Here is a 12,588-nt window from a genome sequence, read left to right on the forward strand (position 1 = left end):
GAACTGAATCAAGACCACCATTAAATCTAAGCTTATATCTACCTTTTCCCTCATTTTTATAGCCAATAATCAGAAAATAAAACTTATTAGATCTCCCATGATTCCTTATTTAGTTCAACCCAATGACTTCTCATCATCCTAGTATCTCCTAGATACCAAAGCAAATGCATAAAACAGTTGCCAGATTTATTTACTTATTTAGTCTGATGCAACCAAATTAACCAAAAATATTTTTAATAGCTAAATGGATGATTTAATGTTTTTATGAAATTTGCATTTAGCCTGGCTGGATTGGCTCAGTTGACTGCCATCCTGTGCATTGAAAGGATGCCGGTTCAATTCCTGGTCAGGGCAATATCTGGGTTGCGGGTTTGAGCCCCAGTCAGGAAGCAAATGGAAGGCAACCGATTGATTGCAATCTGCCTGCCTGCCTGCTTGCCTGCCTATCTATCTATCTATCTATCTATCTATCTATCTATCTAAGCAAGTCCTTGGGTGAGGATTTAAATAAAAGAAATTTGCATTTAAATGTAAGATTTCAGAAAGATGATACAACCTGTGAGAGCAGTTTCTTCAGAAGCTGTGCTATGGCAGGATCCTCAGGTGGAGGGCAATCAGGAAGACACCCATTCCGTTTTTTCTGACGCATGTGAAGATGTCTGAACAAGCTAGTAATATCTTTAGACCTCAAAGCATAATCAAAGATAGAACGACTTACTGGCTCTTTTAAAACACTGAGTAAAACAAGTTTTCTTTCAATCTGTATCAGAAACATAAAAAGAATCAGTCAAAACTACAATATTTTGTTCAGTTATTTTAAAATTCAATACAATTTATGTAAAGTTAACACAGGTATTTGTTTTCTAAAAAAATGCAAGACATGAACATCTGCAATTTTTGTTGAGAAGAAAAAGGAATACTCGTGACCTTTAAAGAGCTCAGGTTTTTCTTCTTTTTATTGTTAGCATCTCAGTACACATCTGTGTCTGTGATACTGGAAGACTAATAATTAATACCTATGCTAGAAAGTTTAGAAAATGAAAGAGATTTTTCTATATCCCAAAATGTCAAGTGACTTCCTAGATCTAAAAAGCACCTGCAGCTCATAGGCCTAACAGCCAAGAGGTACTGATCCAGAAAAGATGCGCAATAGTCACAGGGCTTCCCTGCAGCCATCAGGTTTCCCAGTAGCTTCAATCACTTCTAAATATCACTACTCTCTCATAGAGTTCATAAAATCCTGCTTTTTTCTTATCCCCAAGAATATTCTCCTTGTCAATGCATTTATAATAAAAGGGAAAATCACTACTAAGAGTAATCAAGAGGACTTTCTTTAGATATATTTAACAATCTGGTGAGTTGGCCAGTGGAAATCAGCATAAAAGGCTACCTTTTATCTAATCCAAAAATGTAGAAAAATATAATTTATGAAACATATAGATAATTAGCTTTTCAACTCCTGATCCTGGCCTTTCAAAATATCAAACACTGATAAAAACAAACAAAAAAAAATTATAAAAGAATTTCTGAGAAAACAGAATGGTACAGATTTCTAACAAACCACTTATATGTCATATTTATTATAGTAAACCACAACTAAAAGTTATTACCAAAATATATGTAATTTTTAAATCCAAAAGACAGTTCACATTGTGCTATAAAAACTTTATAAACAAACTTCTAAATAGAATAAGTGGTTAAAAAGTGGTAGAAATCTCTAGACCTGATTTTCAAGGAAACTAATAAGCTTCAAAAAAGGGGGAACATATTTTCTAGTAATATTATTCATCTTTCATGTATAAATAAATTGTTCTTAGGGTAAAAGTAAAAAATTTTACAAACTACAAAATGAAGAATGGTGATTCCCAAAAATAGATGAATCTACAAGGAACAGTAAGGGCTGAAGGCACAGCCAAATCCTCCTCATGTCCAGAGGATATCCAAGGCCACTTTCTCCAACAAAAGGGAAGGGACATTGGGATATAAAAGTAGGAGAAAGCCAGAAGCATGTGAATTCACAAAAGAGAAACAGTGCTTCAGTAAAAATAGGCCATTTCAGAATGTCTTAACAGCCAGAATAATCCCTCAACAGTCCACTCAATTTAAATTATCTATTTTGATAGTTAGCTGTCCAGCAAGATAAAGGGTACAAACACTGACAAGTTGGGTAAACAACTGCCTTGTACAAACCAAAGACCCAAAGTTTATCATCGAGTGCTGTACTGCTGGGCAGGGCTCTAATTGTTAGGTTCTTTTCTAATTCTTTATAAATGCTGACTTGGACTGAACTCTGTTATACTTTTACAAATAAAAGCAGAGGTCTATTAATATAATTTCTTCTATATTTCACTCAAACTGCAAATGCTTTACAACATTACACATAAGAAAGAAAATAAAGTATGAATTACTGGCTGCTATATTATGCATTACATGATACATAACATAATAGTCTCTTGAACGTTTCTCACCTTCAAAATATTTGATCCATTAACATTAATTAGCTTGAAATGAATTTGAAAATGCCATAGCCCAATTTAAATCTTTAAAATTTTAAATAAAAACAAAACTCTCTAATTTTTTTTTTAATGGTGCAGTGTGGAGGGAGATTAATTCCAAGTTGAAACATGCTTACCTGTATTATTGGTTGAGTAATATATGGGTCAAGGTAAGGCATCAGTTTACAATACACATCAGCTGTGTTTATTTGATGAGCTACCACTGTGATAAATCCCACAGCACCATAGCGTATCCATAGATTGGGATGACACAGAAATGGAGCTAAAGAAGAAAAACAATATAAGGCTTAAACAATGTTCATAAATAGTTTCAAACTATCAGGATAAATAAATTTTCACCTTATAACACAACTGATGATAAAGATTATACCACATGTTACTATCAGGTGCCCTCACATACAATTATCCTGAGGCGTAAACTCAACCAAGTGAACATACTGATATAATATTCCCTATCATAAAACTCAGCAATATCATAAAAGAATAAAAACAGCTACCTCCTACCCTAGCCAGTTTTGCTCAGTGATTAGAGCGTCAGACCACAGACTGAAGGGTCCCAGGTTCGATTTCGGTCAAGAGCATATAGCTCAGTTGCAGGCTCGATACCTGGCCCCAGTCGGGGTGCATGCGGGAGGCAACCAATCAATGTCTCTCTCTCATATCGATATTTTTATCTCTCTGTCTCTCCCTCTCTCTTCTACTCTCTCAAAAAATCAATAGAAAAAAAATCCTTGAGTGAGGATTAACAACAACAACAAACACAGCTACCTCCTTTCTGAGAATTAAATTTATAGTTTTTAGTCAGGCCTGAAGATGGGTGGGCATCTACTCATTTAAAAGACTGGATTAGAAACTATTAGACATAAAAAGTCTCAACACTATATAGCAAACTATTACTCCCCCCTCCCATTTCCCCGAGGAAGTCCAAGGACACATCATCTACCACAAGAGCAAGGAAACGAATAAGCCATCTCTTCTCCAAGCCATAAGCATTACGATTAGGAAACAATTTCACCTGACATTCTTTTTAATGTAACAATTTGATCAAATCTAATATATTGCAAGGCATTATAAATGAAAACTACAAGGCAGAAAGCATAATGCTCCTTCTTAAAGAGTTTAAAATATAAGATTAAACCAGAAAATTAAACGAATGCCTTTTCATCCCTTTTAACTATTTTGTGTACTACACCAAAAATCAGTGATTTCAACTAAATGAAGATTTAGAATAAAATTCAAACTTCTAAATGCAAAAAAAAAAAATTGTATTAGGTCTGAGCATGCAAAAATATCAGCATTTAGAGCAGGGGTGGGTAATGTCAGGCCCTGCCAAGGCATTAGGGGTGAGTTAATTAAATGTTTAAAATATAGCAGGCTAATTGTTAAGTTGATAATTTTGTATGGTCTGCAAATGACGTTATAAATATCCAAATGGTCCCTGGCAGAAAAAAAGGTTCCCTACCCCTGATTTAGAGGATATTAGTTTTGGCCCTGGCTGGGTAGCTCAGTTGGTTAGAGCATCATCCCCATATGCCAAGGTTACGGGTTCAATTCCCAGGGCACCTACAAGAAAGAATCAACCAATGAATGCATAAATAAGTAGAACAACAAATCAGTGTTTCTCACTTTCTCTAATTAATAAATTTAATTGAAAATTAAAGTATCTAGAAAATATTAACTTCATAAGAAATTCATGCCAATAGAAAAATAAGAACAATGTCATGTGCTAATAATACTTATAGCATAAAAAAGGGAAGGAGAAATAATTGTTCAAAATATGTCTCCAACATTTTCCCATTCCAATTCTTTTAACTGCACATGGAGAAGGTTTTAATTATTTTGTAAGCATCCTGCAGCCTCTGATACATCCAATAGGGAGGACTGGTAATTTCCCTTTGACAACAGGGAAAATCAGGACTGGAAAAACACCGAAAAACCTCCAAAACGTAACTAAGACCAAAATGACTTGGCAGGAGTTGGGCACTGTGTGAGGTGGAATTATTGGTCCCAATTCTTTCCATTATCTGTATTATACAACCATACTCTTGCCTTGTATTCATGCTTCTGGCTCAGTCATATTACCTGCTCTGGCCAATGGAATGTTAACACAGAGGCTTGAAAAGCTAGGCTTGCTTTCTTGTACCTCTGCCATCACCCAAAACATAACCCCAGAATGAGACAGATGGATCACAGTCACCACGGTTTGGAGATGCAAAGCCAAAAGCATACAGCTTACAGATGCATAATGAGAAATTTACTGAAGCATTTACTGAGATTTTGTGGCTAATTGCTATATAGCATTATTATATCAATTAGTAGCTAATAGATACAAAGAACCTTAAACACTCAAAAACACACACCAAGAAACCAGAATTAAGAGGATTTCCTAAAAAACAGTGTACTCAATCTTTTCTCTACCCAACGCATTCCAATTCTCAGGGGACAAGCATCGGGGAAAGTGAGTATTCAGAATATCTATGTGGGAAGAGTACAGTTTTTGAAAGAGTTACCAAAAATATCATGATAATCACCATCACCACCACCACCATCACCACCACCACTATTCCCTTTAAGAATCAATACCAAAGACTGACTATGCTAACAGAGAGATGTGTGCACTTTATCATTTGTTTTAAATAGGTGTTTCTAAATTACAAAAAAACTGCTTTTCTTTTAAATAGTTTAAAATGACAACAAATGATTGTTTACTTAAATATTCTCAGCAAGTTTTCTTTTTCCCCTTAGCTGGTCCTAAATTTAGTTCATTCTAAGGGAGTTCCCCATCCAAGAAGCTGTACCACTACACTGGATTTATTCTATACCTAAAGATAATAATTTGTTTTTATGCTAAATTAAAGATACATATGTGATCAATGACTAGAAATAACAGGGCCCAGAAAAAACTCTCTAAAATTAAAGAGGAGGGTAAAAAACTGTCTTTATGATGTTTTTACTTAAAAATTGATAGACATCCATTTTTCAGATAAATAAAATGCCAATTATAAGCTACATTATATAAAAAATAATTTCCAAATTAATCAATCAACAGAAGAAATGTATTTATGTGAAATCAGAATATACTAGAGTACATATTTATATACAGAAGATATTAACTAAAGAGAATGAATCAAAGGCAAAAGCAAGAAAAACTTGACCCTTGGGAAGTAATGCCCCTCTTACAGGAGAAAAAAAGAAAGCACTGATATGAGAATTTAAAAATGAGATCGAGCAGGAAAATATTCCAGGCAGCAAGATGTGCATGTATGTTCACACAATACATCTTCTCATTAATATAGGTTGCCCAAAAAACATGTATACACACTTTAAAAGCTGATAGCTCAATTGATGTTTCTTTCTTTTCAGCCAGACTAAGCTTTGAACAAAGGAAATTCATCCTAAAATGCTACTGGAAATTTGAAAACACAGTTGAAATACAAACAATGCCTTTATAATTATTCAAAGCATATATACATTTCTGGGGACAGGTGACAAAAAAATTATTCAATGCTGTAGATTCTTTTAAATTTTGAAAATGAACAGTATCTTAATAAAGACTGACTTTATAATCATTCAAAGTGTGTAGACATTTTTGGGGGGACACCCTATATTATCATGAAAATGCATGCTTTCTATATCTGCCTTACAATACACAGGACCAGAAATTCAAAATCATTTGTTTTATTATAATATTAATAATTTTTTATTCTGCTATTAATTCTTTTATAACATATTTTTTTTATTTCAGAGAGGAAGGGAGAGGGAGAGAGAGACAGAAACATCAATGATAAGAGAGAACCATCAATCAGCTGCCTCCTGCACGCCCTACACAGGGAATCAAGCCGTGACGGGGAATCAAACCGTGATCTCCCGGTTCATAGGTCAACAATCAACCACGGAGCCAAGCCAGCCAGGCTAGTTTTTTGTTTTGTTTTTTAAATAGTGATAATGAACCCCTTAAGGTTCAACACTCTGCAGCTCATACGAAAAATCAAAAATATTTCAATATAATGGAGATTTTATTATATTGCCAATACTCAACCATTTTCTATTAAATTTGGAATTATTTTTAACATAATCATCAAAAAATTCAAACCAAATTATAGTTACAAACTAAAAGAATGATTGAAGACCATTGCTAACGATGCTAACATCAAGGACACATCCTTGCTCGCTCTCTTTCTCTCTCTCCTCTACCTCCCTCTCAATCATTTTCTCCTTCCCAACCCCTTTCTCTCTTCCATTTGAAAATTAGAGATACCACAACAGTTTGCTCCTAAATATTACAGCCTGTATCTCCTAAGAATAAGAATATTCTTCTAAAAAGATGGCGACCGGCAGGAAGGTAGGGAGAGAGAGAGTGTGAGTGAGGAACCCATAGAGGAGAGTGTAGATGTGTGTGGTGTGTGTGTGTGTATGAGATAGGGTCAGTTAGAATCTGCAGGTCTTCCAAGGGGCTCCCGAACAGGGCAGCCCTAGACGGCGGAGCCCCGCGCACAAAGCGGACACTTCTCGGCGGCTGGTGCGGACGCAGAGACCACGCCATCTTGAGAAACAGAGCTGCCTGAGACTCAGATCCTGGCTTCTGACACAAACCAGGACCCTGCAGCCACCGGGGACAGAGAACTGCTATCACAGCTTCAGACAAACAAACAACAAGAATCCAGACTTCCCGGCAGATTTCCGTGAGTCAAAGAGCCTATCCCCCTCCTCGCAGGCGCTGATAGCGCCATAGTAACTGATAGACCTGCCCCTCCCCCAAGCTGCTGAGCGCCCACAGCGCGCGGAAAGCGCCATAGTAACTGATAGACGCGCCCTTCGCCCTAGCTGCTCACAGGAGCGCGCACAGCGCGCACAGACAGCGCCATAGTAACTGATAGACCCGCCCCCGGCCCAAGCTGCCGAGCTTTGCGCAGGGACGCGCTCCCTCTTAGGGAATTTGGCGCGCGCTCGCGCACGGGACAGAAGCAGCTCCCCGTCGGGGAAATCTGTCAGTGCGCACAGAGGGCTCCCCTTCGGGGAATTTGGGGGAATTTGGCTCGCGGGTCACAGCTCCCCCTTCGGAGATTCTTAAGAGCCTGCACAGAGGGGCTTCCCTTTGGGGAATTTGGCGCGCAGGACGGACTCCGCCCCCCTTCTGGGACTTTGGGAGAGTGCACTGAGCCGGCTCACCTTCAGGTTTTTAAGAAAGTGCGCTCTAGCCGGTTTGGCTCAGCAGAGAGAGCACACACAGGACGCAGCTCCACTTCAGGGAATTTGGCACGCCGGACACAGCTGCCTGGGATCCCTGACTCACAGCGCATTCACACTAAGAGCCAGCGACCCCAATTGTTGGTGCGTGCACACACAGGGACCCTGATTCTCAACGAGAAACCGCACAAGGCAACAGAGACTTTGACACTCGAGTCTTGGTGCAGACACAGGGAAACTCTGACTCCTGGCACATGCTAAGGATCTCATTCTCGGCACATACCAACAGAGTGGTGCAGACAGGGCCCCTGATTCTAAATGTGCACACGAGACCACACAGAACACTGGGGACACTGATCCTGGGCAAGTCTGGTTCCCACCAACCAAAGACAGCCACACATCCTAGTGTCAGAGCACTTCAGTGAAACTAGGGTGGAGCGAAGTCCCCACAGCACACGGCCCAGGTCCACGCAAACAGAAGCTTGAGCTTTCTGGTAATAGCCAGAATGGGGAAACGAAATAACTCACAGAGGAAAGAAAATGTGGAGTCGCCAAGAAAGGAAATTAGTGAAAATGAAGCTTGCAACATGACCGAAAAGGAATTCAGAGTAATGGTCATGGAATTTATACATCGGATGGATGAGAAAATCAACAACTTATGCAAGAATCAGGAAGAAATGAAAAGTGATATAGCTACAATCAAAAACACCATGGAAAGTTTCAACAGTAGACTACAAGAAGCAGAGGACCGAATTAGTGAGTTAGAAGATCAGGTACAGAAACAAGCTCAAGCTGAACAGCAATTGGAGAAAAAAATTAAAAAGCAGGAGGAAAGCCTAAGGGAACTTCGGGACAACATGAAACGAAGTAACATGCGTATAATAGGGCTGCCAGAAGGACAAGAAGAGCAGCAGGGATTAGAAAATCTATTTGAAGAAATAATGACAGAAAACTTCCCGGATATGGGAAAGATAAAAGTTACGCAAGTAAAGAGAGTCCCAAGCAGGATCAACCCCAAAAGACCCACGCCAAGACATGTCATAATTTCAATGGCAAATATAAATGATAAAGAGAGAATCCTAAAGGCGGCAAGAGAGAGACAGAGAGTTACCTACAAAGGAACACCCATCAGATTGTCAAATGATTACTCATCAGAAACACAACAAGCTAGAAGTGAATGGAAGGAGGTATACAAAGTGTTGCAAAGCAAAGGACTGAATCCAAGAATACTATATCCAGCAAGACTATCAATCAAAATTGAAGGGGAAATCAGGAGCTTTGCAGACAAAAAAAGCCTCAGGGAGTTTATCACCACCAAACCAGCAATGCAAGAATTGCTAAAGGGAATACTGTAAAAAGAAGAAATAAACAGGTAAGAAGGAATACAGACACAAAAATAGATATGACTGCAAACAAATACCTTTCAGTAATAACTTTAAATGTAAACGGACTAAATGCTCCAATCAAAAGACATCGAGTAGCTGAATGGATAAAAAAACACGACCCATATATATGCTGTCTACAAGAGACCCACCTCAGAACAAGAGACTCACACAGATTGAAAGTGAAGGGATGGAAAAATATCTTTCAGGCAAATGGAAATGAAAAAAAAGCTGGGGTAGCAATACTTATATCTGACAAAATAGACCTCAAAGTAAATGCCATAACAAGAGATAAGGAAGGCCACTTCATAATACTAAAGGGAGAAATCCAACAAGAAGAAATAATTCTGGTAAACATATACGCTCCCAATATAGGAGCACCCAAATACATAAAAAAACTCCTGGAGGATATCAAGGGAGAGATTAATAGCAACACAATCATAGTAGGAGACTTTAATACCCCACTATCACCACTGGACAAATCCTCTAAACAAAAAATCAGCAAAGAAACAGCAATCCTAAATGACTCACTAGACCAGATGGAATTAATTGACATCTTCAGAACATTTCACCCCAAAGCCACAGAATATACATTCTTCTCAAGTGCACATGGGTCATTTTCAAAGATAGACCATATGCTGGGTCACAGGCAAAGTCTCTTCAAATTCAAGAAGATAGAAATTATATCAAGCATCTTCTCAGATCACAGTGGCATAAAACTGGAAATCAACTACAATAAATACAATCCAAAGAAATCAAACACATGGAGACTAAACAGCATGCTATTAAACAAGGACTGGGTCACCAGAGAGATCAAGGAAGAAATAAAAAACATCATGGCAACAAATGACAATGAAAACACAACAATCCAAAATCTATGGGACACAGCGAAAGCAGTCTTGAGAGGGAAGTTCATAGCTCTACAGGCCTATTGCAAAAAACAAGAAACAATGGTAATAAATTACTTAACCCTACAACTCAAAGAGCTAGAAAAAGAGCAGCAAGAAAAGCCCAGTGTAACCAGAAGGAAGGAAATAACAAAGATCAGAGCGGAGATAAATGACATAGAGACCAAGGAAACAATACATAAGATCAACAAAACCAAGAGCTGGTTCTTTGAAAGGATAAACAAGATTGATGGACCTCTAGCCAGGCTCACCAAGAAGCAAAGAGAGAGGACCCAAATAAACAAAATCAGAAATGAAAGAGGTGAAATAACAACAGACCCCGCTGAGATACAAAGGATTGTTACAAAATACTACGAACAACTCTATTCCAACAAACTGGACAACCTGGAGGAAATGGACATATTCCTAGAAAAATATAACCTTCCAAAAATCAATCAAGAAGAATCTAAACAGCTCAATAGGCCAATAACTATGGACGAAATTGAAGCAGTCATCAAAAAGCTTCCGACAAACAAAAGCCCGGGGCCTGATGGCTTCACAGGAGAGTTTTACCAAACATTCAAGGAAGAACTAAAACCTATCCTCCTCAGACTATTCCAAAAAATTCAAGTGGAAGGAACACTTCCAAGCTCCTTCTATGAAGCCAGCATCACCCTAATACCAAAACCAGATAAAGACAACACAATGAAAGAGAATTACAGACCAATATCCCTCATGAACATAGATGCCAAAATCCTCAACAAAATTCTAGCAAATCGGCTCCAGCAGTACATCAGAAAGATCATACACCATGACCAAGTAGGATTTATCCCAGGAATGCAAGGATGGTACAATATCCGCAAATCAATAAACGTGATACATCACATAAACAAATTGAAAGATAAAAATCACATAGTCATATCAATTGATGCAGAAAAAGCATTTGACAAAATCCAACACCCTTTCTTGATAAAAACTCTCAACAAGGTGGGAATAGATGGCTCATACCTCAACATAATAAAAGCTATATATGATAAACCCACAGCAAACATCATACTCAATGGACAAAAACTAAAAACATTTCCCCTAAGAACAGGAACAAGACAGGGATGCCCACTCTCACCACTCCTGTTTGACATAGTACTGGAAGTATTAGCCATTGCAATTAGACAAGAAGAAGAAATAAAAGGCATCCAAATTGGAAAAGAACAAGTAAAGCTGTCTTTATTTGCAGACGACATGATATTGTACATAAAAAATCCGAAAGACTCCGTCAAAAAACTAATAGACTTAATAAATGAATTCGGCAATGTAGCAGGATACAAAATTAACGCCAAGAAATCTATGGCCTTTCTATACACCAATAGTGAACTTACAGACAGAGAGACTAAAAAGGCAATCCCATTTACCATCGCACCAAAAAAATTAAGATACCTAGGAATAAACTTAACTAAGGAGGTAAAAGACCTATACACGGAAAACTACAGGACACTGAAAAAAGAGATAGAGGAAGACGTAAACAGATGGAAGAACATACCATGTTCATGGATTGGTAGAATCAACATCATTAAAATGTCCATACTACCCAAAGCAATCTATAGATTCAATGCACTCCCCATTAAAATACCAACGGCATATTTCACAGACCTTGAAAGAACTCTCCAAAAATTCATCTGGAATAAAAAAAGACCCCGAATAGCCACAGCAATCCTGAGAAAGAAGAATAAAGTAGGAGGGATCTCAATACCAGATTTCAAGCTGTATTACAAAGCCACTGTTCTCAAAACAGCCTGGTACTGGCACAAGAACAGACATATAGATCAATGGAACAGAATAGAGAATCCAGATATTGACCCAAACCACTATGCTCAATTAATATTTGACAAAGGAGGCATGAACATACAATGGAATAAAGACAGTCTCTTCAATAAATGGTGTTGGGAAAATTGGACAGATACATGCAAAAAAATGAAGCTTGATCACCAACTTACGCCATACACAAAAATAAACTCAAAATGGATACAGGACTTAAACATAAGACGGGAAACCATAAAAATACTAGAGCAATCCACAGGCAGCAAAATGTCAGACATATGCCAAAAGAAATTCTTCACTGACACTGCCCCTAGGGCAATGGAAGCTAAAGAGAAAATTAACAAATGGGACTACATCAAAATAAAAAGCTTTTTCACAGCAAAAGAAACCATCAACAAAACAACAAGAAGGCCCACTGCATGGGAGAACATATTTGCAAATGGCATCACTGATAAAGGTTTAATCTCCAACATCTACAGGCAGCTTATACAACTTAATAAAAGGAAGATAAATGATCCAATAAAAAAATGGGCAACAGACCTAAATAGAATCTTTTCAAAAGAAGACAGAAGGAAGGCCAAGAGACACATGAAAACATGCTCAACGTCACTAATTATCCGAGAGATGCAAATCAAAACAACAATGCGGTACCATCTCACACCTGTCAGAATGGCTATCATCAACAAATCAACAAACGACAAGTGTTGGCGAGGATGCGGAGAAAAAGGAACCCTCGTGCACTGCTGGTGGGATTGCAGACTGGTGCAGCCACTGTGGAGAACAGTATGGAGTTTCCTCAAA

General features: G+C 38.0%; 1 protein-coding gene across 1 annotated transcript in view; it reads right to left on the minus strand.

Moving 5' to 3' along the window:
• Nucleotides 1-12,588, minus strand: part of PIK3R4 (phosphoinositide-3-kinase regulatory subunit 4) — a 65,215-nt gene that overhangs the window by 34,193 nt on the left and 18,434 nt on the right. The window contains exons 8-9 of the mRNA XM_079794938.1: nucleotides 2,633-2,778; nucleotides 557-760 (exon numbers count right to left, since the gene is read on the minus strand). Coding sequence (XP_079651064.1) covers nucleotides 557-760; nucleotides 2,633-2,778 — 350 coding nt within the window. The remainder of the gene's footprint in view (nucleotides 1-556; nucleotides 761-2,632; nucleotides 2,779-12,588) is intronic.

Source organism: Cnephaeus nilssonii, assembly GCF_951640355.1.
Source record: "Cnephaeus nilssonii genome assembly, chromosome: 17".
In the NCBI taxonomy this organism is placed as follows: domain Eukaryota; kingdom Metazoa; phylum Chordata; class Mammalia; order Chiroptera; family Vespertilionidae; genus Cnephaeus; species Cnephaeus nilssonii.